This window comes from Leiobunum rupestre, chromosome 8, assembly GCF_980474605.1.
Source record: "Leiobunum rupestre chromosome 8, qqLeiRupe1.1.hap1, whole genome shotgun sequence".
Taxonomy (NCBI): Eukaryota; Metazoa; Arthropoda; class Arachnida; order Opiliones; family Sclerosomatidae; genus Leiobunum; species Leiobunum rupestre.
In genome coordinates this window covers 28,687,099-28,714,051 of record NC_143391.1, presented here as the reverse complement: position 1 = coordinate 28,714,051, position 26,953 = coordinate 28,687,099, and the positions used below count along the sequence as shown (strand labels likewise).

The following is a 26,953-nucleotide window of genomic DNA, read 5'->3' as shown; positions in this document are numbered from 1 at the left end:
TCCAGCTTTCACTCAGAATATTTTTCGATGGTGTTCTGAATCATTAAAGGGAATGTAAAGATTCAATTTCAATGGTGGATCAAAATATTTCACGTACTTTCCACTAGGAGCGCTGACGGTTGTCATTTAGGATGAAAAGCTTGTACTGAATTATGCAAATTTCCAATAGATAGGACAAGGCTGCTGCCTACTTGAGTTTCAGAAGAGGACACAAAATTCAAAGAAAGAGCCCCCAAAGAAATAAGTGGCCTCCAAATTTGAAATTAGGGACCCATGAACAAACCAAACTCCCAAAATATTAGATTTTGTACAACTAGTTTAGATTAAAGGATATTCCTTTCTAGCTTTCCTGTTGTGTGCGTATAAGAGAACACTTTTTATGGTTTGGTTCATTTTTGAGTGAAACAGAGTACACGTAGGCGCAATACGCTGTTTACAGCTCGAGTCAGTGTTAGGTTTACTATTTCGTCTTTGTAATTACGTAGATAGCACAGCCGAACTATTGCCCATTAACGCATTCGTAGTATTGTATGTACAGGCCTATAATACTTGTTCAAAAATAATCCTGTCATCTCATTTCCCGCTCCGAGCTTAGTGGAAAATTATACTTCCGAGAAAGCTTCTGCTAAAACCCCACTGCGTACACTTGGGGAAACCTCCTATGGTACGGTCGAGAAGGGGGTGGAAATTTAGTACAGTTGAAGGTAGGCCGAAGGGGGGGTCTGGACCCGGAAACCCCTCCCCTTGTCTACGCCACTGTACTGTACCGAAATACATATTTCACTGACAAGGAGACGACCCTAGGTGATAACCACCGATTTTGTTCAAACTCGGGTATAGTGTACACCTCCATGTACCTTAAAAAACCTGCAAGGGAAAAGTTGCGACGGGCTTTCGCAACCAAAAACGTTTTTGACATCATGATTTGGAATTTTTCCCGTTGAAAATAACATGGGAATCTGAAGGATTTTAAGGGTCCCCCCTGTGAAACCTTTAAAGAAATGAAAATTTTTTTAAATTTCAAAAACGTTAAAAATACATTTAAATTGATTAAAAAAATTAAATTTAACCAAGTTTAAATGCAGATTATTCAATTGGGGGACCCTTAAAATCCTTCAGATTCCCATGTTATTTTCAATGGGAAAAATTCCAAATCATGATGCCGAAAACCTTTATTTTCCTTTTAAGTTGTAGATGTCAAAAAAGAATGGATGAAAATATTAAATGTTGTAAGATGATATTTTATATTTAAAAATTGACCTCTTCTTACGTATTTGGTAATAAATAAAAATTAAAACCACTTTAGTATTAAAATAACGACTAGTTTCGCGCTCTAAACAGCGGCATTGAAGAATATCGGAGTAATGATTTTCGTTTAATTTTTAATCTAACTACATTAACCTCCTACTATTACAATAAGGGATTAGTGGGTTATTCCATTTTCTCGGAAGAGATTGAGGTGACGGGGCACTTTCTGGTATACATGGGGTATCGTGGAAAATTCCCTGGTTTACACAGGATATTAACATCAATCTAATATATAAAGATGAGTGTTTGTATATATCTAATATATAAAGATGAGTGTTTATATATATCTAATATATAAAGATGAGTGTTTATATATACAGGGTGTTAACTAAAAAATGGACCAAGGCGAATATCTCACAATGTGTTTTAGCTACGATTTTGAAATTTTAGGATGTTATAGAGCGCTCAGGGGGTCAACCAACTATGAAAATGTCAATGACCTTGAACCATGTCTTCAAGGTCGTTCGAAAATTAACTTGAGAACCGTAAGAGCTACGAAGTTGGTTCCAATTAGAAAGGTGTTCCCCGTCACATTTTATGGCTAACTAGGTTTGACTCGATCTGATTTGCGAAATAGGAAGTTGAGCAATGTTAGGCCATAATCAAGAAGGTCGTTAAGTTGATAACCTGTTAAAGACGATGTTCAACTGATACCTTTAAAAGTACTCTTGTTAGAGTACTGAAATTTGTTAGACAACCTCATCGTGGTTGAGGGTCTTTAGTTTGAAAATTTCAGCTCCCAAAACGCGTCTTGAATTAATTTAATAATTAGGTATATCCGCTATATACAAAATACTACACTTGATCTTAGCCAAAAGACCGAGTTTTTAAATTCTTTAGGCATGCAACCGAACAAAAATCTTAAATTATTGCATTTTTTTTAAAAGCCTTCTTTTATAGACACTAGGCAGTGTAATAAAAGGCAAATTATTATGTAATCAACGTATAATTGGTTAATATTGTCATTAACCAGTTGGTTATATTGGGTACGGTGTCATGCGTGGAGACACTTATTAAAGCATTCTGTGTTTGTGTTGAATGTGTCGGAGTCACGATACTGGAGCTTCTGCCCGGTATAAGTTGCACCACAAATACGGTGTTGTTTGATGACCACCTAATTATCAGCTGCTAAAGTACACGAGGCATTAGAACAAAGCTTTTCTATACCATCCTAATATCTATGGTGTAATGAAAATCATTCAGAAAGGGAAAATTGCTATAATTTCTGATATTTGCGACATCTTTAGTACGTCCAAGATAATAGGTTAGTGAGTGCTGTTATTTGTAATTGATTTCATGTCTTAGTTTTAAACTTTTGGTCGTTGTATTTTGATGTTGCTTATGTCCGATATTAAATATTCTTAATGAATTAAAATTTATTGGCTACTTGTACAAAAATACTGAATAAAAAAAATGTTATTTAAAAAAAAAAATCTGCCATAATGGCGTTATACATATGACATTTTTAATGAGCCGTGATAATTACTCTTGGAAGCTATTGGACAGCGAATGGGATCACTTTAAAGTAGTTATTCCTTGGCGCACCCATAAATTATTGAAAGGTTGTGGACGCTGCTCGAAGTATCGGATTATCAATAATAAGTCCGCGTAATTGCTAACGTTTTGAAAGAGGGCTGGGCATCCTACCCCCGTTGGTTCGCCATTGTAATCAAACCCAACTATAAATAGATAAATCCTCTTTGGCTCGTAAATCTATTTTGATTGGGAAACTTTCTTTTCCAATCCATTATTAATCGCTTTTGGCTTTTCTTTCACGGCGAATGAACCATAAACCCCAGCTTTTCCTTTGTGTTGGGCTGCCCAAGTATTTGTCGTTTCTCAAATAAGCTAAAGTCGTGGCTGTAGAAGGAAGGTTCGAGCAAACCTTGGTTACGTAACTTTTTTAATTTCTTCAAATTTGTTTTGGGCCTAGCTTTTTTTGCCCCCATTTTATTATGGACTATTCTACCATCTCGTGTATTTTATCACTCTTTGTAATGCAGTCCATAGCCGTGGTATTCTCCACCACTCTCCCCCTATTCGGCTTACCGTTGCTACGCAACACGTTTTGAAATTTTCAATGTTTAGGCTTAGTTTATCTTTTCGGTGCTACTCGCGAGCCAAATTTCGCGCACGGTACTGATGAGTCCCAAATAAGACGAAACCTACCAATCGTTGGAATTTCTGGCTATTTTATTTAGTTTGATTTAGTTTTTTACTCGAAGAACTATTGGATCCGAGATTCGCGTCTTTATGTTTACAAGTTATTTGTAAATTTTTAAATTTCTTCAAATTTGTTTAGGGTTTAGCTTTTTTGCCCCCTTTTTATTATGAACTATTCTACCTTTTCGCGTATTTTATCATACACCCTCGTTAGATGACCGAAAGAAAATTTTAACTAAGCTACGCAAAATCAGCGGGGGAGGGTGGTAAATCAATGACGTAGGTGGTGCCTTGGTTATTAGCATAAGCGAGCATAAGTCTATAACATTGTTTCATAAGTTTGTCACTTTGGGGAATATTTTACTGAGAGCTAGTAACGGAGTGACGTCATCACAAGAAGAAAATCTGATCCTAGCGAGGCGTGGTCAAAGGCTACGTGTGAAGTGTTAGCAAGTGGACGTGAAACCGCGTCGAAGCCCGTAATGCCGTCTGTCTTGTGAACAGCTCTCAGTAAAACTTTTGCATGTGAAGAATAGGAAGTGTCACACTTATGTAACATTATAATACACTTATGGTATTAGCCTAGCTAGTTATTATTATTATTATTATTATTATTATTATTAACCTGTAGGACTCTAAAAAGTGTTTTGTAAACATGTTGTTCTGCAGGAAATAAACATGATTTGAATTTAGTTATTATTTAAGGATCAACAAGACGGTCAATATACTAACACGTACCTTTTTTGTCATGAAAAAATAGCTTTTGTCCCAAAAAGTTGAAACGCAAAATAACGCCAAGTGTTTGGGTTTGAATTTTCGCCGCCACCTTAGGGGCTACCGCCAGCAACCCCGTATGAGCGATTTGCGAACTAGCGTAACTTTTGAAATCGCTCAATTGACGGATTTTGAAATGACGTTTTAGCGCGCGACACTACCGGTACATGTCTTGGGCACACAGCCTTCTTTGCGTGCTTTTTTGACCATAACATGTAGAGGTATTTTCACGCGCAAAATGAATTTTAAAAGCCGTCAATTTAGGCTTAGGTCTTTTATAACTGGAAAGCGCCGCGCGTGCAAATTAAAAAAAGCTTTCGCATCTACAGCAGCGCGCGCTGTTTTTTTTTATCAATTTTAATGGAGCCGGGAGTGTCTCACCAGGTGTCGCGGCGGACGCGCGCTTTTCGATTTCTAGAAATTTCTTTATTTGACGACAAAATCCGATTTACTCCTTTACACGTCCTTTTCAGAAGGAGTAAAATGAGTAGCCCTAATACTCCGGAACAAGAGAATAGTTTGTGAGGCGGAGTAATTATCATCCTCGGAACAGGCGAATAAAACGTTTTAGGCTAAAAAGGGTTTTTCACTGAACAGGCGAAAAGAAACCACCTTATAGCGGCTTTCCCGCGTCTATTTCAGTGCTCGAAATGGACTTATTCACGATCCGGAACGTGTTTCCTTTCAAAGCTTCCGATTATTCTGAAAAACGGGAGCTGTGCGATAAAAAATAATCTTTACAAACCAGAACGATATGAGGAAAAACTTTTACGAAACAGAACGGCGTTCCGGTCCATTTCGAGCACTGGTCTATTTAGTGACGGGATGCCTGTTCAGTGGCACGTTCCAATCAACACGTTTCACCGCGAGTAACGTTTTATCCAGAAAGGTCCGCTACTCACCCTCGCTTCACCATTGAGGGAAAGGGTGGTTATTGAAAGAAACCTTTATCGCTTTCCCTCCCTTGATTGACCTTCGATTGGGCGTATCAGAAATATTACGTGGTCGCCATCTATATGGGTAGGTTTTTAGCTCTACTCCCGTCATGCGAGCTAGTTTGACTCGAAGGCGCCGGGTACAAAAGAAAGCGTCCATTCCCTCCCGCCTTGGACGCGTCTAGTTTCGATATCGGAAATAACGAGGAAAAAGGTGTTGATCGAGAGTGGCCGTCAGGCGAGGCAAAACCGAGAAAGACCGAAAAGTCCCCCGGGTGTCCATTTACCCGGGCCTCTCGATTTCGGGACTAACGAACCTTTCTCTAAAGGACGTACATCTCGCGCCGTAAACATGATTACTAGACCAAACGATATCCAGCCCAGGAATGGAAAGTAGCGCATTACGCCCCTCCGCGCTCAATTGACTTAAACATTCCGTTAATACAATCAATTTCCACTATAGGAAACTACGGTTTCCTTTCAGGAGATGTATTTTTTTGGATAGTTCTAACGTAAGACAAAAAATATTTAAGTTTATTCAAGATGGCGACCAAGGCTCAATAGCGGCGCAGGATGGGAAAGAGATTGACACTATAGAGATGATAATCTCACGCAAAAGCGTGGCAAGAAGACTATATACTATTCCCATCCTTATTAATATTTTACCATTGGTACGCGTTTGTAAGGCCAAGTATTACACGGTACAGATCTTTTCCGCGGTGTGTTTGAGTTTCGTATTCGCCTCTTTTATTTATTATATCCGAATGCAAAGGCACCTAATCATTGTTGACATTAAGGGCACGAAATGGACACCAAGGATGCTAAGAGGGAGGGGACAAGGCCACTAACCATACACGCAAATAAAACGTGGCCTCCGCGAAGGTCACGGTGCGACGCCGATAATCGGATTTAGTCGATGCCATTGGACGTAGGGTGCTTTGGCCAAGCGCGAGACAGTCTGCCCTGGAGCAATAAACCAAGACTTCTTCTTTGGATAAACCCGGGGGATTATTTATGACTGAAAGCTGCGGCTGTGAGTTAACCAGTCTGCGGAAATGTCACTTTCGCAAATTAATATCTTAATTTATAAGTAATATTGAATTAGGACAGTTACTTTTAAAGACAGATTCTATTTAATATTCCAGTGGTTCCCAACTCGCGAATCCCTCTTCTATCCGAACCCCGAGGGTCGGGATGTTTGGGCTCTACCAGTTTTGAGACAGTTGCCCATTTCGACTAGCGTTAAAGCGTCCAAGCCGTCAACTCGCTATTTATTTGTTTCATAAAAGTATTGGTACTAAACAGTGATGGGCGCGCTCCTCCCATTTCGAGCGGCTTTTGTGATTTTGAGCGAAATAAAATATTTTTTAAAAAGAGCGGAAAATGAAAATGGAAGGAGCAAAAATTTCGCTGCTCAAGAAAGAGCGAAATGAGAGGAGCGAAAATTTAACAGCTAAAAATTTAGCAAGCGCGAGCGGTTCTTTAACAAAAGTAGCCATCACTGGTACCATATGTAACATAATCACTCATAAGCATTTTCGTTAATGAAACCTTGTTCACGGGATATGACGTAAATTACGTCACTTACAACTCCGTGACGAAATATGCGTCATCAACTTTACTGATGGGAAACGGAAGTTAGTGAGAATTCCTCGCGCGTTTCTGGCTTTGCCCATGACAAGTTTAGCTCGTGCCTCGTGATCACATGATTTCATTTCCATGGTAACCTTTTCAATAGCGCAAGGATTATAAGCATTTTTGCACTTTTGGGTCCGGTCATTGTATGTTCCACGTGAAACAAGGTCTCATTGAATTTTTTTCAATGGAAATGTTATACAGAGGCATACTTATTAGTAATTATGTTACATATGCTGGTACTAAAGAACTCGCGAAGAATGGAATACAATTTTAGCCTACGCTAATCAGGTTTATGTACGATTTTACGGAAAACGAATGGCAACGCGTTTTAAATGAATATAACATACGTATATGAAAAATCAAATAGAGAGGTTAAGTCAAACTTTAAAACCTGTAGGTGAAACTAACAAGGTTGTAGACGTAGCAGTATTACGTACAATCTAATCCCCTACAAGTTCCCCCATTCGCGTTGTCGGGGGGTAGCTTAAATAGCAAACGCTTACAAATAGAAGTGGAATGAATACTAATTTTCGATCCAAACAAGTCCTTTTTCTTCTATTTCTCCAACTGAATTCTCTCTTTCGCGAAACTGGAATGGCATCTGAGGAAACAAGTTGGCAAGCCAAAATATACCTCTCCTCGGAAGAATTGTCCCTAGTGGTTTTAATTTCTCGAGACGTCCCTTAAAGATATCTCCGCAATTCAGAGTTATTTACTAAAAACGTAATCCCGGTTCAATCCCGCCCGGTATAAAATTTTAATTTTAATTAAAATAATTGAGACGAAACAACCTAGTTTAATTTATTCAGAATAATATAAATTAAGTAGTTACAACAGTTAGACGTACTAAAACAATGCACAATTGAATTTAACCCTATTTACAGAACAAGATTATCAGTTAAATATAATACGAAGCAAATTTTAATGAAAGAAATATCTACAGAGGGTATTTGCATTTTTCTCGCTTACGACATACTGGCCGCATCTTTAACGCTCATTTTATTCCAACACTCGCCCTTGATGAAGATACCGTAGAATAGCTATATTCGACATCTGGTAGTGGACGACTCGTAGACTTCCTGTTGACGTTGTGACACATACCGCATGAAAAAGACCAATACCGTCCAATTTCCAATATCATATAATGACTCGCACACCCAGGAAATCAATGACTGCATTTGGAATCGTAGATGCCCAAATATCCACACCAATAAAAAATGAATTAACAAGAAGCGAAAAACTTACCATTCACAAAGCACAGAAAGCCACTTGACTAAACGACAGCTCGTATATCAATAAATGACCGTAGACGGAATAGTTAGGGCTCTTTATAAATAAAACAAACGAACCCAATTGATGAACTGCATTAAACATCTTCATCAGTCGAGAAAACGTTTAAAATAAATTACGAAGTAATGACGACCCAGTTAAAAACCCATACCAACATAAGTGTAAGAGCACGATGTATCCAACTCGATATTTTTTTCATAAATGAACTCTTACCCTTGAAAACTAATACGCTAAACACATCTTATCTGCTGACTGCGCTAAAACAAGATTTGACCTTTAAATTTTCATACGTAAAACATTTAGACTTTAACAAGTTCACAAAAATTAAAAAACAAAGTTCAATAAACAATATCCACAGATATGGTATTCACCCGTTTAGTAAAAAAACCCGCCTTATCATAATGGTTCCTTTACTTTAATATTTTCCCTAAGGAAGTCAATGGCTCGGCGGTGAACTATCCGCATGGTAATAATGTGACCCGAGTTCAATTCCTGATCGCTATCAAATTTTACATTAACATACTTAATTATTTAATTAAATTGAATTCAATTCAATTCAATTCAATTCAATTATTATTTTTGTTTGTTTGTCATTGATGTTAGAGGGCCAAGTCTGCATGCGACTTATACCCCTCGGAGAGGTAAAAATAATTGGTCGGTAAAGAACGGTTTTAAGAAACTGCGATTTGTGTTGTACTCCGAAGTACATTACTTAATCCATTATATTAGAAAATATGGTTTACAAATAAGTAAGTAGCCTACTTACCCAAATGAATTTCTACATTTCCCCTCGTTAGCGGACAAATGACCTAGGTAAGTTTTGGGTCAAAGTATGACACTACCTATTGTTTTAATGATAATTTCCTGACCAAGCCTTTCTCAACACTGAAATTCTCGCCACTTAAACTTGCACGTGACCTGAGTAGTGTGACTTTGGTAGTAGTATAAGCTAGGCTAATACTCAAGGCACCACCTTAGGCCCAAGTCATCTAGCGACTTTTATGCCTTAAACAGGTGGCCAGTATATTTCGTCTTAGGCATATTTAGACACTAGGGGGCTCTGTGCTGAGAACTAAACCTAGATTACGCGATAGCTCTGAAAATAAGTTCGGTGTTAATTTTCTAAATTGACATGCTGTTACATATTGTTATTATGTTACTTATGGGTGTACTCATCTTGAATGGTCTAGACGGATACTTGTCCCGCAAGAGATATCTTATATACTTCTGTTTGTATGAATTTTGTGATGGAAGGCGTAAAACATGTCTTCGTCTGCAACACTCTGACCCCCGGGAAACGGAATTGATTGCAGGAGCGAATTCTCTTTAAAACATCGCGAAACTCCCAGCGAAAAAAAAACATCGTGTATTTCGGTTTGGCTCCAAGTAGTCCCGTTTCACCGCTTTTCACTTCGCCGCCGAAAAAATCCCATTTAACCTCCAGATCATTTCGCCGCCTCTAAACGAACAAAAATAACCTTCTCGCTCGACAGCGACCAATATGAGAAATTGAGTGCTACTTTATCAGTTGCCCCCCCCCCCCTAAAATCCCCTTCCAGGAGATCCATCCTTCTTAGTGACAACGTATCTGCTGACATCGTACCTAGATACACCCCCCTTAGTGACATCGTACCTAGTGTCATCGCTCTTAGTGACATGGTACCTAGATACATCCCCCTTAGTGACATCGTACCTAGTGTCATCGCTCTAAGTGACATCGTACTTAGTAACATTTACATTCGTGACATCCCACTTAGTTACATCCCCCTTCATTTGTGATATCCCCCTTAGTGACTTTTCCCTTAGTGACATTCTCCTTAGTGACATCCCCCTTAGTGACATAACCATAGAGATAGAAAAGAAATAGAGGGAAGATTACCACGTTAAGGCACCCCAGTTTTTGACCGGGAAAATTCATCCCCCCCACGCAACGCCATCTATCCTTCTTTTGTTTTCCAAAAGGCATAATGTATTTCATTTCACCGCGCTTCGATGGCGCCACGTAATCTGCCCATCTCATGGCTTCCTACATTGGCGAAAAGGGGGTCGGCACTCGCGGTCAACTTCGCCAGATACAATAGTGCCTCTATTTCTTTTCTATCACTATGGACATAACCCTAGTGAAATCCCCCTTAGTGACATCCTCCTTAGTGGCATCCTCATTAATGACATCTTCCTTAGTGACATCTTTCTTAGTGGCATTCATCATAGTGACATCCTATTTAGTGACATCATACCTAGTGACACCCCCTTAGTGACATCGTACCTAGTACCATCCTCCTTAGTGACATCGTACCTAGTACCATCCTCCTTAGTGACATAGTACCTAGTACCATCCTCCTTAGTGACATCGTACCTAGTACCATACCCCTTAGTGACATCGTACCTAGTACCATACCCCTTAGTGACATCGTACCTAGTACCATACCCCTTAGTGACATCGTACCTAGTACCATCCCCCTTAGTGACATCGTACCTAGTACCATCCTCCTTAGTGACATCGTACCTAGTACCATACCCCTTAGTGACATCGTACCTAGTACCATCCTCCTTAGTGACATCGTACCTAGTACCATCCCCCTTAGTGACATCGTACCTAGTACCATCCTCCTTAGTGACATCGTACCTAGTACCATCCTCCTTAGTGACATCGTACCTAGTACCATCCTCCTTAGTGACATCGTACCTAGTACCATCCTCCTTAGTGACATCGTACCTAGTACCATCCTCCTTAGTGACATCGTACCTAGTACCATACCCCTTAGTGACATCGTACCTAGTACCATCCTCCTTAGTGACATCGTACCTAGTACCATCCTCCTTAGTGACATCGTACCTAGTACCATACCCCTTAGTGACATCGTACCTAGTACCATACCCCTTAGTGACATCGTACCTAGTACCATCCCCCTTAGTGACATCGTACCTAGTACCATCCCCCTTAGTGACATCGTACCTAGTACCATCCTCCTTAGTGACATCGTACCTAGTACCATCCTCCTTAGTGACATCGTACCTAGTACCATCCTCCTTAGTGACATCGTACCTAGTACCATACCCCTTAGTGACATCGTACCTAGTACCATCCTCCTTAGTTACATCGTACCTAGTACCATCCCCCTTAGTGACATCGTACCTAGTACCATCCTCCTTAGTGACATCGTACCTAGTACCATCCTCCTTAGTGACATCGTACCTAGTACCATCCTCCTTAGTGACATCGTACCTAGTACCATACCCCTTAGTGACATCGTACCTAGTACCATCCTCCTTAGTGACATCGTACCTAGTACCATACCCCTTAGTGACATCGTACCTAGTCAACCAAAAGACTTAGCCCTACAACCATTGTAAAAACCAAGTTGAATATCAAATAAACTTGAACTTGAACTAGTACCATACCCCTTAGTAACAACGTACCTAGTGTCATCCCGCTCAGTGACATCGTACCTAGAACCATCCCCCTCAGTGACATCATACCTAGTACCATCCTCCTTAGTGACATCGTACCTAGTACCATACCCCTTAGTGACATCGTACCTAGTACCATACCCCTTAGTGACATCGTACCTAGTGTCATCCCCCTCAGTGACATCGTACCTAGAACCATCCCCCTCAGTGACATCGTACCTAGTACCATCCTCCTTAGTGACATCGTACCTAGTACCATACCCCTTAGTGACATCGTACCTAGTACCATACCCCTTAGTGACATCGTACCTAGTACCATACCCCTTAGTGACATCGTACCTAGTACCATCCCCCTTAGTGACATCGTACCTAGTACCATCCTCCTTAGTGACATCGTACCTAGTACCATCCTCCTTAGTGACATCGTACCTAGTACCATCCTCCTTAGTGACATCGTACCTAGTACCATACCCCTTAGTGACATCGTACCTAGTACCATACCCCTTAGTGACATCGTACCTAGTACCATCCCCCTTAGTGACATCGTACCTAGTACCATCCCCCTTAGTGACATCGTACCTAGTACCATCCTCCTTAGTGACATCGTACCTAGTACCATCCTCCTTAGTGACATCGTACCTAGTACCATCCTCCTTAGTGACATCGTACCTAGTACCATCCTCCTTAGTGACATCGTACCTAGTACCATACCCCTTAGTGACATCGTACCTAGTACCATCCTCCTTAGTGACATCGTACCTAGTACCATACCCCTTAGTGACATCGTACCTAGTCAACCAAAAGACTTAGCCCTACAACCATTGTAAAAACCAAGTTGAATATCAAATAAACTTGAACTTGAACTAGTACCATACCCCTTAGTAACAACGTACCTAGTGTCATCCCCCTCAGTGACATCGTACCTAGAACCATCCCCCTCAGTGACATCATACCTAGTACCATCCCCCTTAATGACATCGTATTTACTGACATCAACCTAGTGACATCCCCTTAGTTACAACGTACGTAGTGATATTATTATGATGTTATTGTTATAATATATTCAAATATATTTGGCAGGATGTTCTCTACCAACGCGTGGAAAATCGATGGTGTCATTTTCATCTTCGCTTTCAAGCTCGGTAAGTTGTTTAGTCGAGAATGAAATCGAGACCGAAATTGCTCGCTTCGCGGCTTCCCTCATACCCCCCCGGGACCCCTTACCACCCACTTTCAACCCCATCTGTCATTTTTCATCGGCGCAACGCCCTCGGTAAACGTCTGACCACGGCACTTTATAAATTACTTTTTTTTTAATGCCTGATTAGTTGATAACGTCTCGATTTTATCATCATTTGCTCAAAATTATAAGCTAGATAATTTCAGATAAATTATCATTAATAAACCCTCCTTTATCGATAGTATTAATTAGGTTATAGTCAAAGTCTCCGGAATATAATTAGTCGTATAAGCTGGATTATATATTCCCCATCAGCGACTAAATTAATTCACGCTGTTCTATAGGAGTGTGGACTATTCAATCGGGACAAACGCTGGCCACCGACGTGTCCTTAATCGTCGGAGGAGAGCCGTCTAATGGAGGTCTTTCGTGCGAGGAAGGCTCGTTTCCTTGCCAGGACAACTTCACTTGCGTCGAACAGCGATACAATTGCGATAGCCAGCGAAATTGCCCCGATGGTTCGGACGAATGGAATTGCGGTAGGTTCATCGCATCTGTCGACATTCCTCGCCATTCCAAACACGTATAAACGCGAACGAAAACGCCCTATAGGCTGAATTTTGGAGTTACAAAGTAGCGGAAAGAAGAAACTGAATCCGAAAGAAAAATCCGGTAAACGCTAATGACCGAAAAACAATAGTCGTTCTAAAATCCAAAAATAACGAGCGAAGAAGCGGAGCCGTCTAATTAAGATAATGGCCCCACTATCAAGCGTTCGCGAAAAGCATCCGGTGTCCGACTGAACTATTTGGTTACGGACGCCATCAAATTATTTTTCCTCTCGAATTATAGTCTCTTTTTTATACATTTGGTCTTTATAAATCCTTTTTTCTTTCTTAGAATGAGGCAATTTCGCGGTAAACTCGGGATGCATTTTCCTTCAGAAAAGCCCGTAATAAACATAATGCCGAGCCTAATGCGTACGGAAATTCTAAACTCGACCATTTTAACGGGATTAAAAATGGGCGCAGCGATTTTTCCGAAACGACCGGATGAAAACATACAAACAGGAAGCGACTGAAATAGCTAGAATTGATCAATACTTTCTACGGAGATGTTCGTTTCGAAAGAACCGTTTTTCCTAAAACGAGGGAACAATTTTAACATTATTATAATAGCTCTATTCTCTAATTTCGTTTATTTTTCATAATTTGTCATTAATAATACAAAATTCTTTGAAACTTTTGACGTTATATTTGTAATTTTTCTTAATAGAGTTTATAAGGGCCAAAATATATTTATTTATGCTTAGGGGCAATGAATCTGCGGAGGGCACGACACGGGGGAAGGAAAAACGTCACCGGCGTGCGCTTCAATCGCGGCGGAAGACGCCAGCATAGACGCCAGTTTTAGGGTTCATAACTAAACCACTCGAAAAGGCAAAAAAGTTCATAAAGATTTTCTGACTTTTCGCGTAATTTATAAGTTTTAGCATCGACCACGAATCTAAGGGGACTCACTGTTCCCTATATTAAGGCCAGGCGCTCACTGCTCTTCGTAACGTCTCCGTCCTAGCTTTCACAAGCCTTTGATTCGTAACGGAGACAATGCATTGTGGAAGGGGCGTAGGAACGTTCTAGAAGTTGGAGGGGGCAAAGTGAAACGAACAGGGGTCTGGAGAATGGTTTTGAATTTTTAATGGAGTGTACCTTCTCCGAATGCATGTGTACTGTTTAATACTATGTAAATTGGCGGGAAAAGACTGAAATTTAAACACAGTTGAGGTTCTATAAGCTTTATATGCTTTTAAAATGAGAATTTGAGTCTTTTGAAGATTTCAACTGACCAAAACGTTGGAGGGGGCAATAACATTAGTTGCCCCTCCCAGCAAAATTCTAGGGAGGGGCATTGCCCCCCCCCTGCCCCTCCCGGTTCCTACGCCCCTGGGAAGGCAGGACGGATACGAAACAAAGAGCCAGTGGGCGCCTAGCCTTAATCGTAAGGCTTACTGAGGTACGCTTTGAAGTACCTCAAGAATCATTTTCAACTATTACTACGAGAGGCCAACTTTGATCTATCGCGCTAAAGCCGGCCAACACATTCACAGAAATTCCGTGAACAAGGATTTTCCCACTATAAACTGTAGGAGTTCAGCGCCACGCTCGTTTTTAGATTGGCTTCAATGCAAAAGCTATTATAAAATTATTCCGCTAGGGGCGCTCAAATCATACAGATATCTTTTGCTCATAGGTTAACATAGAAACTTCAACGAATGGGTTGCCCGCGGTCGAAGCTTAGGTGACACTACGTGCGATAAAGTTAGGTTAGGCTTAGTTCTAAACTTAGGATAGGCTTAGTTCATTAAATTTTTTAAGTTTAGAAATGAAATGGATTCCAGTGAGTTTGATAAAAAAACCCTTAGTCATTCGCAACTTACTGGTTATTTTAACTTAACACAATGGTTTATAGCCATTAATTAAACTTCTAAAGATCCAATTTCAAAAAATAAAAGGTCTAAAACTTATTAAGCCGAATCATATAACCATAGATATAGGAAACGTATATAAAGGTCTAGATAAAATATTTCAAAGGGAGTGAATACGGAGGTGACAGCTAGCAGAAACGCGTAATTTCTGCAGGCTATCCTTATAAGGCGCTATCTATCGGTAAGAAAGCTCGTGCTATCGTCGCGAGAGCCATTGTCCCCTGCTTAAAAATTATACTAAAAGGCACCAACAGATGGTGTCTAAAGACTACGGCCTGCGGAAAGGTCAAGCAAAATGTTAAGAGAGCTCGCGCTCTTGGTCACGTGCCTTCCTTGGTGTCTGCTAGGTGCCAATTCCGTATTTTATGTTAGGCTTAGAAACCCCAAAATTTATCTAGACCTTTATATACATTTCTTATATCTAAGCATATAACCGACAACAATTGCGCCATTTTCCCAAAATTGAACGTCAACGCTCCAGCTTCTCGAGGAAATTACGTCGGTAATCGACGTCAGCAACGCCAACTTTGTCCACATTGAATTAAAACAAGTTGGCAAGCCAAAATATACCTCTCCTCGGAACAGTTTTTAATATTCAGTGAAGCGTAACTGTATCCGTGGTTCTGCGGTAGAACGCTCACCTGTCGTGCAAGAGGGCTCGGGTTCGAATCCCGGCCGAGTAAAAAATTATACTACACCCTATGACAAAAAAAGGGCGCTTTTGGAAAAACCTTTTCCCTGATTCTAAGAAACTGCGTACGCAGTGATTACCCTTTACCCCGAAAATGTGAACGCGTTCGCAGACCCACAGACAGACAGACACGGTGGTTGTATAACCCCTCCTAGGGTACAAAGTCCCCTCGGAGAGGTAATTATCCGTGATTTTCCTATTCCCAGTATTAACGCATTCTTTTTAAAGCCTGAACAGTGAATTCCTTTAGATTGATTGATTAATCGGTTGAATTGATATTTTAACTTAGCACGAGGGGAGTCGATAGCAAAGCTTAAAACCGTCATTGTTCCTAAGAATAAATAAATATATAGGCCTACGTTTACGAAGTAAAAGTAAGCAGAGTTTATTAGGAAATTGGTTAGAACAGATTGAAATTACGGATTTAGAATTTGCATCCCGATGGATTAAAAACATTATATCACGCGCGTAGCATCAGATAAAGGAAGTGACGCAAATTACGTCACATCTTTTGAACAAATTTTAATTCTACAAAAATAATCTTAGGGCATACCAAACGCATTTATAACCTTCTTGTTTTTGGTGTTTATTTACTTAGCTTCCTATTGGTCAATTAACATCGGTTCAGAACCACGTGGACTTAAAATTCGATGGCGCACACCTTTCTAATTGAAACGGAGTCTCTAAACCAAACGATTCCCAAGATAGTTTTTGAATGACCTTGAGGACATGGTTCAAGGTCATTGAGTTTTAATAATCAGCTAGGCTAATACCCAAGGCACCACCTTAGGCCCAAGTCATAGAGCGACTTTTAATGCCTTTAAACAGGTGGCCGGGTTACAATGCGGAGGAGGGGGTGGCAATTAGTCCTTCATGCCACGTGAGCCAACAGCTCCCTACACTTACTATATTACCGTTTTCTATCACCTAATGACCCCCCTGCGCGTGCTATGCGATCTGAAAATATGACATTCCTAGGAAAAATATCTTTTCGATTATTAGCTCTGGATCGTTTTTGAGTGGACACCCTGTATAGACGACTATTTAAATGGAGAAAAAACGCCGCGTAATCTGATCTTAACCAAATCGTCGGAAAAATTCGCAAAGTTCTTGTAAAATTGGCGGACGGGGTCAGGACGATGTTTGGTCTGGAATGAAAAGGAAGCGCCCCGGGAAAGACATCAATCAGGACGCTATTCGAGAGGAATAAATAGGGATAAACTACGCGTCACTTTTTTTGTTGTAAAAAAGACTCGACCCTCGCGAATCGGGATGGACGCTTAGCTCTCACGCAAATGTCAAGGGCGTCATTCTGGAGACGCTCTACAGTTTTCTCGAAAGGCGAACAAGAAAAGAGTCGGTGGAGGCTTAACGAGCCGAACTATTATTTTTATCCATTCTTTTCATCTTCCTCTTTCCGTGCTTTTATTTCTCGGCAGAAGACAAGCATCGGAGAGATTACTGGAACACTCTTTACCGCAAAAGACCCGACGAAGATCGGGAGAAGGAACCTCTTGTTTGCGGTGAGTAAAATAACAACGACGGTTTGAGCCGTCTACTGCCTCCGCACTTTTTTATCATGTTTTTAGGAAAGGTCGAAAAGTCGAAGAGGAAAAATGAAATAGATGATTTTCTTACATACATTTTTCATTCTCGTTGTTTTGAGAGAGATATATATGTATCTCAGGGCAGCTACTTCCAAGAAGATCGTTATTCTCCTGAAGTTTGACCACAGAAATAACAAACGGCGATATCGATTTGAAGCCGAGGAGCGAAAAAACGAACCATGATTTATGTTTGTAGAGGAATTATTTACTTTCTAAGGGTTTTCGGTTGTGATATTTGATATTGGGCGCTGGGATGAAACCTCAATCGATCGATAGATTGGATTATCAATCAATGATTCCAGAAGTTTCTCATATTTATATTTATTTATATAATAGACATAATAATTATAATAATAATCAGCTAGGCTAATACCCACGGCACCACTTCAGGCCGTACATTGCGAGCCTCACATGCCTAGCGAGCGAGCCACTCCACAATATATGATATTATAAAAAAAGGACAAATATTTTTAAATTTTACTTCAATTTGACCAAAAATCGGAAGCAGGCATAGAATTATAATGAACAGTCTTCATTATAATTCTTGGTCTGCTTTCATATAGCTATTTTGAAACTCGGCAATTAGGGCGAAACTTCTATAACTACGCTCCGAATGAGTCCTTATAAATGACAAATGCACCAAGTTGAATTTGAATTCGCTCTTACTTGGTTATTAAAAGTTTTAAACGACAAATTTATCTTTTTCTTAATGTTTGTAAAAACAAATTCACGATATTTCAGGGGGGGGGGGGACAAACACAGGTGGAACTGAAACACGCATTCTTTATTTAAAGAAATACTACAAAAAACAATACTATAAATAAATGTAACCTGAGTTAAAAAGCTTTGGAATACTAGAATAGGTGTTTCTATAAAATACGTGAGGTCACGTGTAAAAGTTTTTTCTACGTCACTAGCTAAAGTTATTGAAGATAGAGAGTGCACGCTCGAGTCGATAAAAGATTTTGGTATTTGAAGTCGACGTGCGAAACGCGCGTGCCAATAAAGCACTAAAAAGCTTAAGCTCGTGACGCGGGGAAAAACATTTTATACATTTAATTTTTATTGATTTATTTTATAGAAACACCTATTGTCTGGTTTTGATATGTTTTGGTTTTTTGGGAAGAAATTGCAAGTAGCGCGGCGTCGCGCCAAAGAAACTGCGGCCCTGGCGGCGACGTCGGACTCTAATACAAATACGCGACGCAATTGCTCGATATATCCAGTTGGACCAGCTCGTTCGCTTAGATACATTCCCATAATTAATGGTCTACTACGCAGGCGCTGGTAGACGGTGATTAATTTGGAGACGCGAAACGGCGAAGGTAGACGGTCATAAATCTGAATTAAATAGAAGAGGAGGGTGTCGACGAAGCGATCCGCTCAAACGATATTGCGTATAATAATTCCATAAAGAGGGAGCCACGGAAATATGAACGCGGTGAATACGCTATCGGAAATCGTTATGTAGTTACTCTCCTTCTTTCCGGCAGATGGCGTCTTGGCGAAACTACTATAATTTTGTACATTTTTCCCCGGATACAACGTACACTTACTAATAAAAAATGAAAAATTATACGCGTAGGGTTAAGGTGTCGAAGATGACGAAATGCGCGATCGAGGTCGGACTGTGAAAAGGGGTTTCGATAATGATTGATAATGTATAAAGGGCGGTTTCAGTTGAATGAACTGAGCACTTGGGAGTGGAGAGATTTTCTAAAAATAGGTCTCGAGCTTTAAGGATTTCGGGTAGTTCGCTTCCCAGCCCGCCCGTCTTTGATAAAGCAATTGCCCTGATCCTTGACCGTAACAGGAGAGGACGCTCTCTCGAGGAGGATTTGTTTTCATATTCGGAAGGATTTACAACCAAATAGATCAGTTACTTTGAAGGGTTAAAGGCCTATTCACACTAGTCAACATTATCGTAGAACATTGTTGTCCAACGCGAGTCGCAAACCGAGTTGTTCCGTGTCCATGGAGAAAAACGTTTTTGAAGAACGGCCGGGCTTAGCTTCGAATATTTGAACACAATAATTTTCTTATACATTAATTTGGATGGAATAAAATTAAAAGAAAATATGAATATTGCACACTTTTTTTAATGTAAATTGACCGTTTACAGTGGTAGAACCATGTGGTAGTTTGAACAATGGATCATTTTGGGCGAGTGGTATATCAGAAGATATGACGTTGGGGAAGCTAGTCTTCACACCATAGCGTATATTTCTATACGCTAGAAAATACAAAAAAAAAAACTTTGTACGTTTGACACTATAGTTAAAGCGCGAAATATCGACAATCTTGAAAATGCAACGTGTTTCGAATTCGAGCTAAAAACGAAGCTCATAAACAAAATTCGGTCAACATTATTGGCTCGTGCGAATACATGTAGGCCTTTAGTGATATTTGGAACAGGTAAAATACCTTAAGGCGGACGCTTATTGAACCTAAGGGGTCACGGAGGGCTTTCTAATGTCCTCTACAGTAGGGGCATTTTAAACCGGGTTAAACCGGGCTTAGTAAACGAACGTTTTGAAACTATACATCTGTAGAGGTTCTTTGCGGAATATAAGCCAAATCAACTTATTTTACGAGCGTTCAAAGATGATATAACAGTTTCTAAGGTACACGTATAAATCCTTCTACGTTAAAGCTAAGTTCAGTCAACCAATCAGTGGCGTCGCTAGGGTATTTAAGGCGGCGCTTGAGCCACCCGCATCATTTCTAAAGCGCCACCTAAAATTTCCAAAAAGTGCCTCCTAAAATTCCGAATTTTTCCAATTCACTCAAGTGGCGAAAAGTTTCATCGAAATGCTTCCTTATATATTCTCATCAAAAATTAAATTTTTCCAAGTCAACTTTCCAAACTTCTTTGGACCAGTTTTGAAATCCTGGTGACGCCACTGGTCAACCTGTCAAATAGAATTTGTTCACAAACTATTACTTCGTCTGAATTAAAGGCAATAAAAGTCGCTAGATGACTTGGACCTAGGGTTGTGCCTTGGGTATTAGTCTAGCTGATTAAATTAATATTCAAATAAGGAAAAATATTATTTTTGCTACTTGATATCATAATATTTTTATAAAAAAGTGCATACGATTTACTACAAAAATTCGACTTGTTGATTGTAGAAACGTGTATAGAACTGTATCAGTCCCGAGTGACACGGCGTTACCGATGAAAATAAAATCGCGTCCTAATTGCCAGTAATTACGAAAAGTATAACTACTCTATAGCTTCGTATGAAAATGAAATAGGACTTTTACTCTTTACGCAATTAGTTGGTGGACAAATATTACTAGAGAAATTGACCGACAAACATCACTCGAGTGTGAACTATGACTTCACCGTCACCAATTTATCGATTTTTTAACATACTTTATCTCGGTATACAGATCTGTCGAACATCCCTGAAGACTGCGTGTGCTCGGAGAGAAAGCTCTACTGCGAACACCAAAACTTGGATCGAGTGCCATTACTGACCGATATCCGCATTTTGGAGCTGTAAGTGCGGGATTACCTCCGCCACGAACAATTTTTTGGAGCTTTTTGAACCTCACTTTCGCGTCTTTGAAGATCCGTACCACCCAAAGGAAATTATTTGCCCGAGGAATAAAACCCATTAAGCCTAAGCCTACGAGGGGTATCGCCCCAATTAGAATCTTCAGTTGACACAGACCCACCTAGCGGCCAACGCGAGAATCTAGCTTAGCTGTCGGATTTTCATCCGCTAAGTGGAGTAAGGTTTTTTGTTTAGAAATGGCCAATCGTCCGCTTAGCTAAGTGACTGAAATTCCTAAATAATTTGACTTCAAACGGAATTTCTTATGGGTTAAAGAATGAGTTCGTACTCCTATCGTCCTGGTCATAGATAAAATAACTTCGTATATAGATAGGAAACTTCATGTTGTAGAAGTGACGCCAGAATTTTGGCCGACATCTGGTGGCGGCACCCGAATAATATTATTTGGTGAAGTTCGCACTACACGAAGTCCGTACTAGAACCTTGGTGTAACGCAATCCCAATTGCAAAGGCTTAAGCGAGCTATATGTATTAAAAGTACTTTTTTTCTTGAACTGAGAGCAAATTTTCAAAAATAGCACTAAAGAAGTAGCATTCAGTAATGATTTCAAGTTTGTTTTAAACGCTATTTCTTTTATATTTGAAGACATTTACCTTGCAAAATACGTTTATACACAAAACTCCGACCTCAAATTCCTCAATACGTTCTACGCTCTTGAGAACACAGCCAACTGGCGCAGTCACTAGATATCAGGGCAATCTCGTGAGAGTCAATTTGCCCTATTGAAGTTTCCTATCTATATACGAAGTTATTTTATCTATGGTCCTGGTCGTTGAATGTTTAAAGGGGCGCTCAGAGATTTGAGACAGTATCGAAGGTTTATTATACATTAAATCGCATTCGAAAGGAAAAAGAACGCTTACTTTAGCAAAATAAATACGAATTATGGAATTGGAACGTAAAATTTCCGAAGTTGAGCATTTTGTTGAATTTTAGACGAAGTGTACAATTTCTTTACTTTTCTAAATAAATTGACACCCTCACTTTGAGCGAATATCATTAAAAATAGCTCCTATCACAAATTTCAAAATTGTAGTTATTCACAACTTGGTCGATTCTAATTACATTTAAAATTGCATTCAAAACGATTGATATTACACAAGTTTCCCACCGACTCGAACATTTTCAAATTGAAGTGAAATCGCTTAGCACGCTTCACTTTATTCATCTTTGAAGTATCTACTTTGGATAGTCAATTTAGCCTCCAAAGCCAACCCTGTGAAAAATTGGTCCAAGTAAATGAAATATTCAAATTAACAAATTAAATATATTAAGGGGAAAATAAATGCAAAATTTAAAAGGTTGCACCAGAAGCAGCGATAATATTGAAATACGCGTTTAATTAAAAAATTGAAGGAACAGTTTTAAAATTAAAATCTCGATTCAAAATTATTGTAACTTCGAGTTAGCAAAATTATTTCGAGGAAAATAACTTTCAACTTACCGTTTATTAGCTAGAAACCAAATTTTGAACTAAAATCAATCGCACACTCTAGGCTTTTATCTCCATGTTAGGCCTTGCATCGCAATTTCCCAAAGAAAATCCTATTTCTGAGTTACGATGTTTTGGAATTAAACTGACGTTTTGATTTAAAGGTTTCGTAAAAGAGACGAATTTGCCGAAGGGTAGAAAAATAACACGAAAGCTTTGAAAAATATTTGTTTATTTTTAGTCATCTATCTGGAAATCGACTGGGTTCTTTGAAAACAACTCATCTGAAGATCCTACCTTCACTGAAAACATTGTAAATATTCGCATTTTTTTTTTCTAAAGAACATCTCTTTAACATAGGGACATTTTCTTTATGATAAAAGACAAACTTTAAGGATTTTCCAAACGCGTCCATTTCTTATTGACACACCGAAATACGGTATATTTTCCTCTTTAACTTTTTTCATCACTTAGAATATTCACATCCTCAGGAATCAGTAGCATCAAAACAGAATCCTTCAAAGTGTTCCCGAATTTGGAGAAATTGTAAGTATACTTCTTTCGGGATCGAGTGTTGGCGTGTATGTATTTCCTTTTTATTTCGGTATTTTTTTTTAGGTATTTGGCCGGAAACGAAATTAAAAACCTGGAGAACGGCACCTTTTTGCGGATCCCCCGATTGGAGCTTCTGTGAGTTTACTTAAAGGGAATATAACCTGCAAAGCAATCTTTATGGAAGACCCCTTCAATTTTTCAAATTTCCCGTACAGTGGCGCCAAACATTTCTAAAGCCAAAGGCAAGAGCGGCCAGAGCTACAAACGTTGGTGTTCCACACCAAATACCTGAGGTTATATTCCCTTTAATGTTACATTTATTTGGCGGAATATTATATTAGATTCAATACTATACCCGTAAATTTCAGTATTACCAAATGAAATGTTTTATTATGATCCTCATTTTGAAATATAAATATCACTGAAACAATTTACAGTTAAGTCTCTAGCATAGATAAAATAAATTCGCATATATATAGGAAACTTCATGTTGTAGAAGTGACGCGAGAATTTTGGCCGACATCTGGTGGCGGCACCCGAATAATATTATTTGGTGAAGTTCGCACTACACGAAGTCCGTACTAGAACCTTGGTGTAACGCAATCCCAATTGCAAAGGCTTAAGCTATTTCTTGTATTGAATAAAGTAAAATCAAACCACTTTTGCATAGTAAAAATTAAAAGAACATTTTATTTAAAATGCTGGTCACGACTAGTTTCGCTTACCGTTCGGTAGCATCATCAGGTGTGTAAGCGAAACTAGTCGTGACCAGCATTTTAAATAAAATGTTCTTTTAATTTTTACTATGCAAAAGTGGTTTGATTTTACTTTATTCAGTATTTTAATGCATAGGGTTAGTTACACTATATTTATTTCTTGTATATTTGCAAAATACGTTTATTCACAAAACTCCAACCTCAAATTCCTCAATACGTTCTACGCTCTTGAGAACACAGCCAACTGGCACAGTCACTAGATGTCAGGGTAATCTCGTGAGAGTCAGTTTGCCCCATTGAAGTTTCCTATTTTATCTATGGTCTCTAACCTATATATAAATATATTGTATATTTAGCTTTATGTGATATTGTTCTTTAAGTAAGTCTATATGTTCCACGTATAAATAACACTTACTATTTTTCCTGGAAAAACGGTGATTCCGCCGATATAAAGACCTATTTACTTTGTTATTAATACACCCCAAACGGTACTACAAGCGAAGGCTAAACGTCGCTTTTAACTTCGTGATACGTTCCATAGGACGGCCATGTTTTCTGAGAGCTTTTCTCTTCATAGACTACAGTGGTTTTCTACGCCGTGTTGCGTCCGGTTGGGTTCGTTTTCCACGTAGTCCTTGCCCCTTGGAAACAAAGAATTTTCGCCTATTAAAAATCCATTTAGCAGATTCAAATCAAACATTTTTTAAGTATAACAATAGCCTTGCTCGCTTATCTCGCCCGAATAATGAATATTAATTTTATTATATGCTTTGATTGAAGGCTCATTAAATTGAAAATTGATAATATTTCTCAGCGGCAATTTAAACTTAGGGGCGAGATTGGGAGCCTAGTACTCCTGAAAATCTTTAATCCGACACTGTGACTAAGCAAAAAGAAAATTTCCTATAGGGTTAGCAATTTCGAAGTGACTGTAATCCGACAACGGCGACAACATTTAATTACCTAAAAGGATAAAATATTAGAGTCGGCGAAAGAATTGTATTCACCGATCTCAATCAGTACTTGACGGTAGACCCCGACGCTGCGAAATTTGGACCGGCGGCGGCGATCCGGTGATTTTACATCGGCGGAGGCGTAGAACCAAAATTTAACGGCGGCGTCGGCGTGTCGCGGCGTTTATAGGAAATTTCGTAGAAAATGAACTGTCTTTTATTTGCACTATCAAAGTAATAATAGAAATGTGATAAAGAAAGAACAAAATTTTTGTAAAAGCTGCAAAGAGACTGATACCAACGGAAAACCTGATAACCCTGTTAAAAAAAAATTATAAACCATCGGCGGCGCGCCGAGAAAACACCGGAGGCGGCGGCGTTGGGGTCTATTTGACTGTGCGAATAATTTAGAAAATGACAAAAGGTGCACTCTCTTTTCGGCCCAGAGTAAACGAATAATTTTGGCTTAGCGTTACGCAATGCGCAAAATTAGTTCCAGGTGTATGCGAACCGTCTGACGCAAATTCTTAGGTTGCGTTAGAATATATTTATGAACTCTCAAAGTCTTTGACGCGGACTTTCTTTTGAAAATGTTAGGCGTCGCGAATTTTCTATTCATTAAGAGTGTTCTACACGCTCATCAGTTTCGAGGCAGAGTTCTGTCCAATTAGGCTCGCTGACGCCTAGGCGGATTATGCCTGGAAAGCGGCTTACTAATGAAAGATTTCGAACGCGGAGTCCATCTTTCTCATTACGTCCCTTTTCTGTCTTTGACAGGATCTTATCGTACAACCCTTTATCGGAGATCGCCGTTTACGCCTTCCAGCAATTAGGCCAACTGCTAGAACTGTAAGAAACCTCGTTCTTAATTTCACTCTCTATCATAAACAGTATCCTTCATTAGGCACCTTTCTCTCGCGTGCTCCGAGTAGAGATCTGAGGGAGTGCCGCATCTCCAGCCTTCAAACGGACACTTTCGACGACCTCACCAAACTACTTTACCTGTAGGTATTATTCATTCATTTCTTCAACCAAAAAACTGCTGACGCTCGTGTACGTGGCGCGTGGATTTACGAAATCGAAAATAGGTCATTGTATAAATTACACCTCGAGTGCTTTCCCCCTTTCAGAAAAAAAAGGGGGGGGGGCGAGAGTTTAGACATTTTTCTCAAACTAGGGAGGCTCGAAACATAATTATCTTACTTGCCTGGCAAACCTGCAAACCTGTTTGCGTGGATAAATACGGAGATATTAGCGCGAAGCCTTACTCATTCATCACTTAAATATTGATACAAACCATTGTATCTTATTGAGTGCGTAAATGTTCCATTTATAATAAACTACCTTAAGTTTATTTAAAGAAACGACCAAATAAAAATGGTAACCTAATTTATAAAACTAAAGGATAATTACGTTAGCTATATTAGTGGCGTATCCAGGGGGCACGTGCCTCCTGTGCCCCCTGGCTACGCCACTAATATCGTATGGTAGTACGTACAAATAGTTTTATTTTTTTACTTTTTTTTAATGGTTTGTCCCCCTTCCCGATTCAAAATATTGGTTACGCCACTGAACAATGCATAAGCCGCGTTCACACTCACCCTATGAAACGTTGCGAGCGGCACTGAACGATGAGCGCCGCGTTCCCTCCTACCCTCTGAAACGTTGCGAGCGCCACTGAACGATGTATAAGTCGCGTTAACCTATACCCTCGGATTTCGGGATTTCGGGATTTCTCGTCGGTTTCGGGATTTCTAGATTTCTCGATTTAACGTCGGATTTCGGGATTTATTGTCGGGTTTCGAGATTTCCCGTTGGATTTCGGGCAGTGGCGGCTTAAGAAGGCTGGGTCCCCGGGGCGGCGGCAGTGTTTTGTGACACCCCCCAGGACCGTGCAGAAGTTTTCACGGGTCCGTCTTCTTCAAGTTTAATCGTTCTGATTTGCACCCCCCCCCCCGAGCTTCTCCGATAACACCCCTGGCTACCCTGGTACCCAGGGTGGACCGCCCCCCTCTCCCCCCCTTAAGCCGCCACTGATTTCGGGATTTATTGTCGGGTTTCGAGATTTCCCGTTTGATTTCGGGATTTATTGTCGGGTTTCGAGATTTCCCGTTTGATTTCGGGATTTATTGTCGGGTTTCGAGATTTCCCGTTTGATTTCGGGATTTATTGTCGGGTTTCAAGATTTCCCGTTTGATTTCGGGATTTATTGTCGGGTTTCGAGATTTCC

At 39.8% G+C, this 26,953-nt stretch overlaps 1 protein-coding gene across 1 annotated transcript in view; it reads left to right on the top strand.

Moving 5' to 3' along the window:
- LOC149933028 (uncharacterized) overlaps nt 1–26,953 on the top strand; it is an 86,519-nt gene that overhangs the window by 15,827 nt on the left and 43,739 nt on the right. The window contains exons 2-10 of the mRNA XM_090157224.1: nt 12,600–12,661; nt 13,044–13,238; nt 17,315–17,398; nt 20,879–20,987; nt 22,741–22,812; nt 22,974–23,045; nt 23,118–23,189; nt 25,501–25,572; nt 25,656–25,727. Coding sequence (XP_090013350.1) covers nt 12,601–12,661; nt 13,044–13,238; nt 17,315–17,398; nt 20,879–20,987; nt 22,741–22,812; nt 22,974–23,045; nt 23,118–23,189; nt 25,501–25,572; nt 25,656–25,727 — 809 coding nt within the window. The 5' untranslated portion in view covers nt 12,600. The remainder of the gene's footprint in view (nt 1–12,599; nt 12,662–13,043; nt 13,239–17,314; nt 17,399–20,878; nt 20,988–22,740; nt 22,813–22,973; nt 23,046–23,117; nt 23,190–25,500; nt 25,573–25,655; nt 25,728–26,953) is intronic.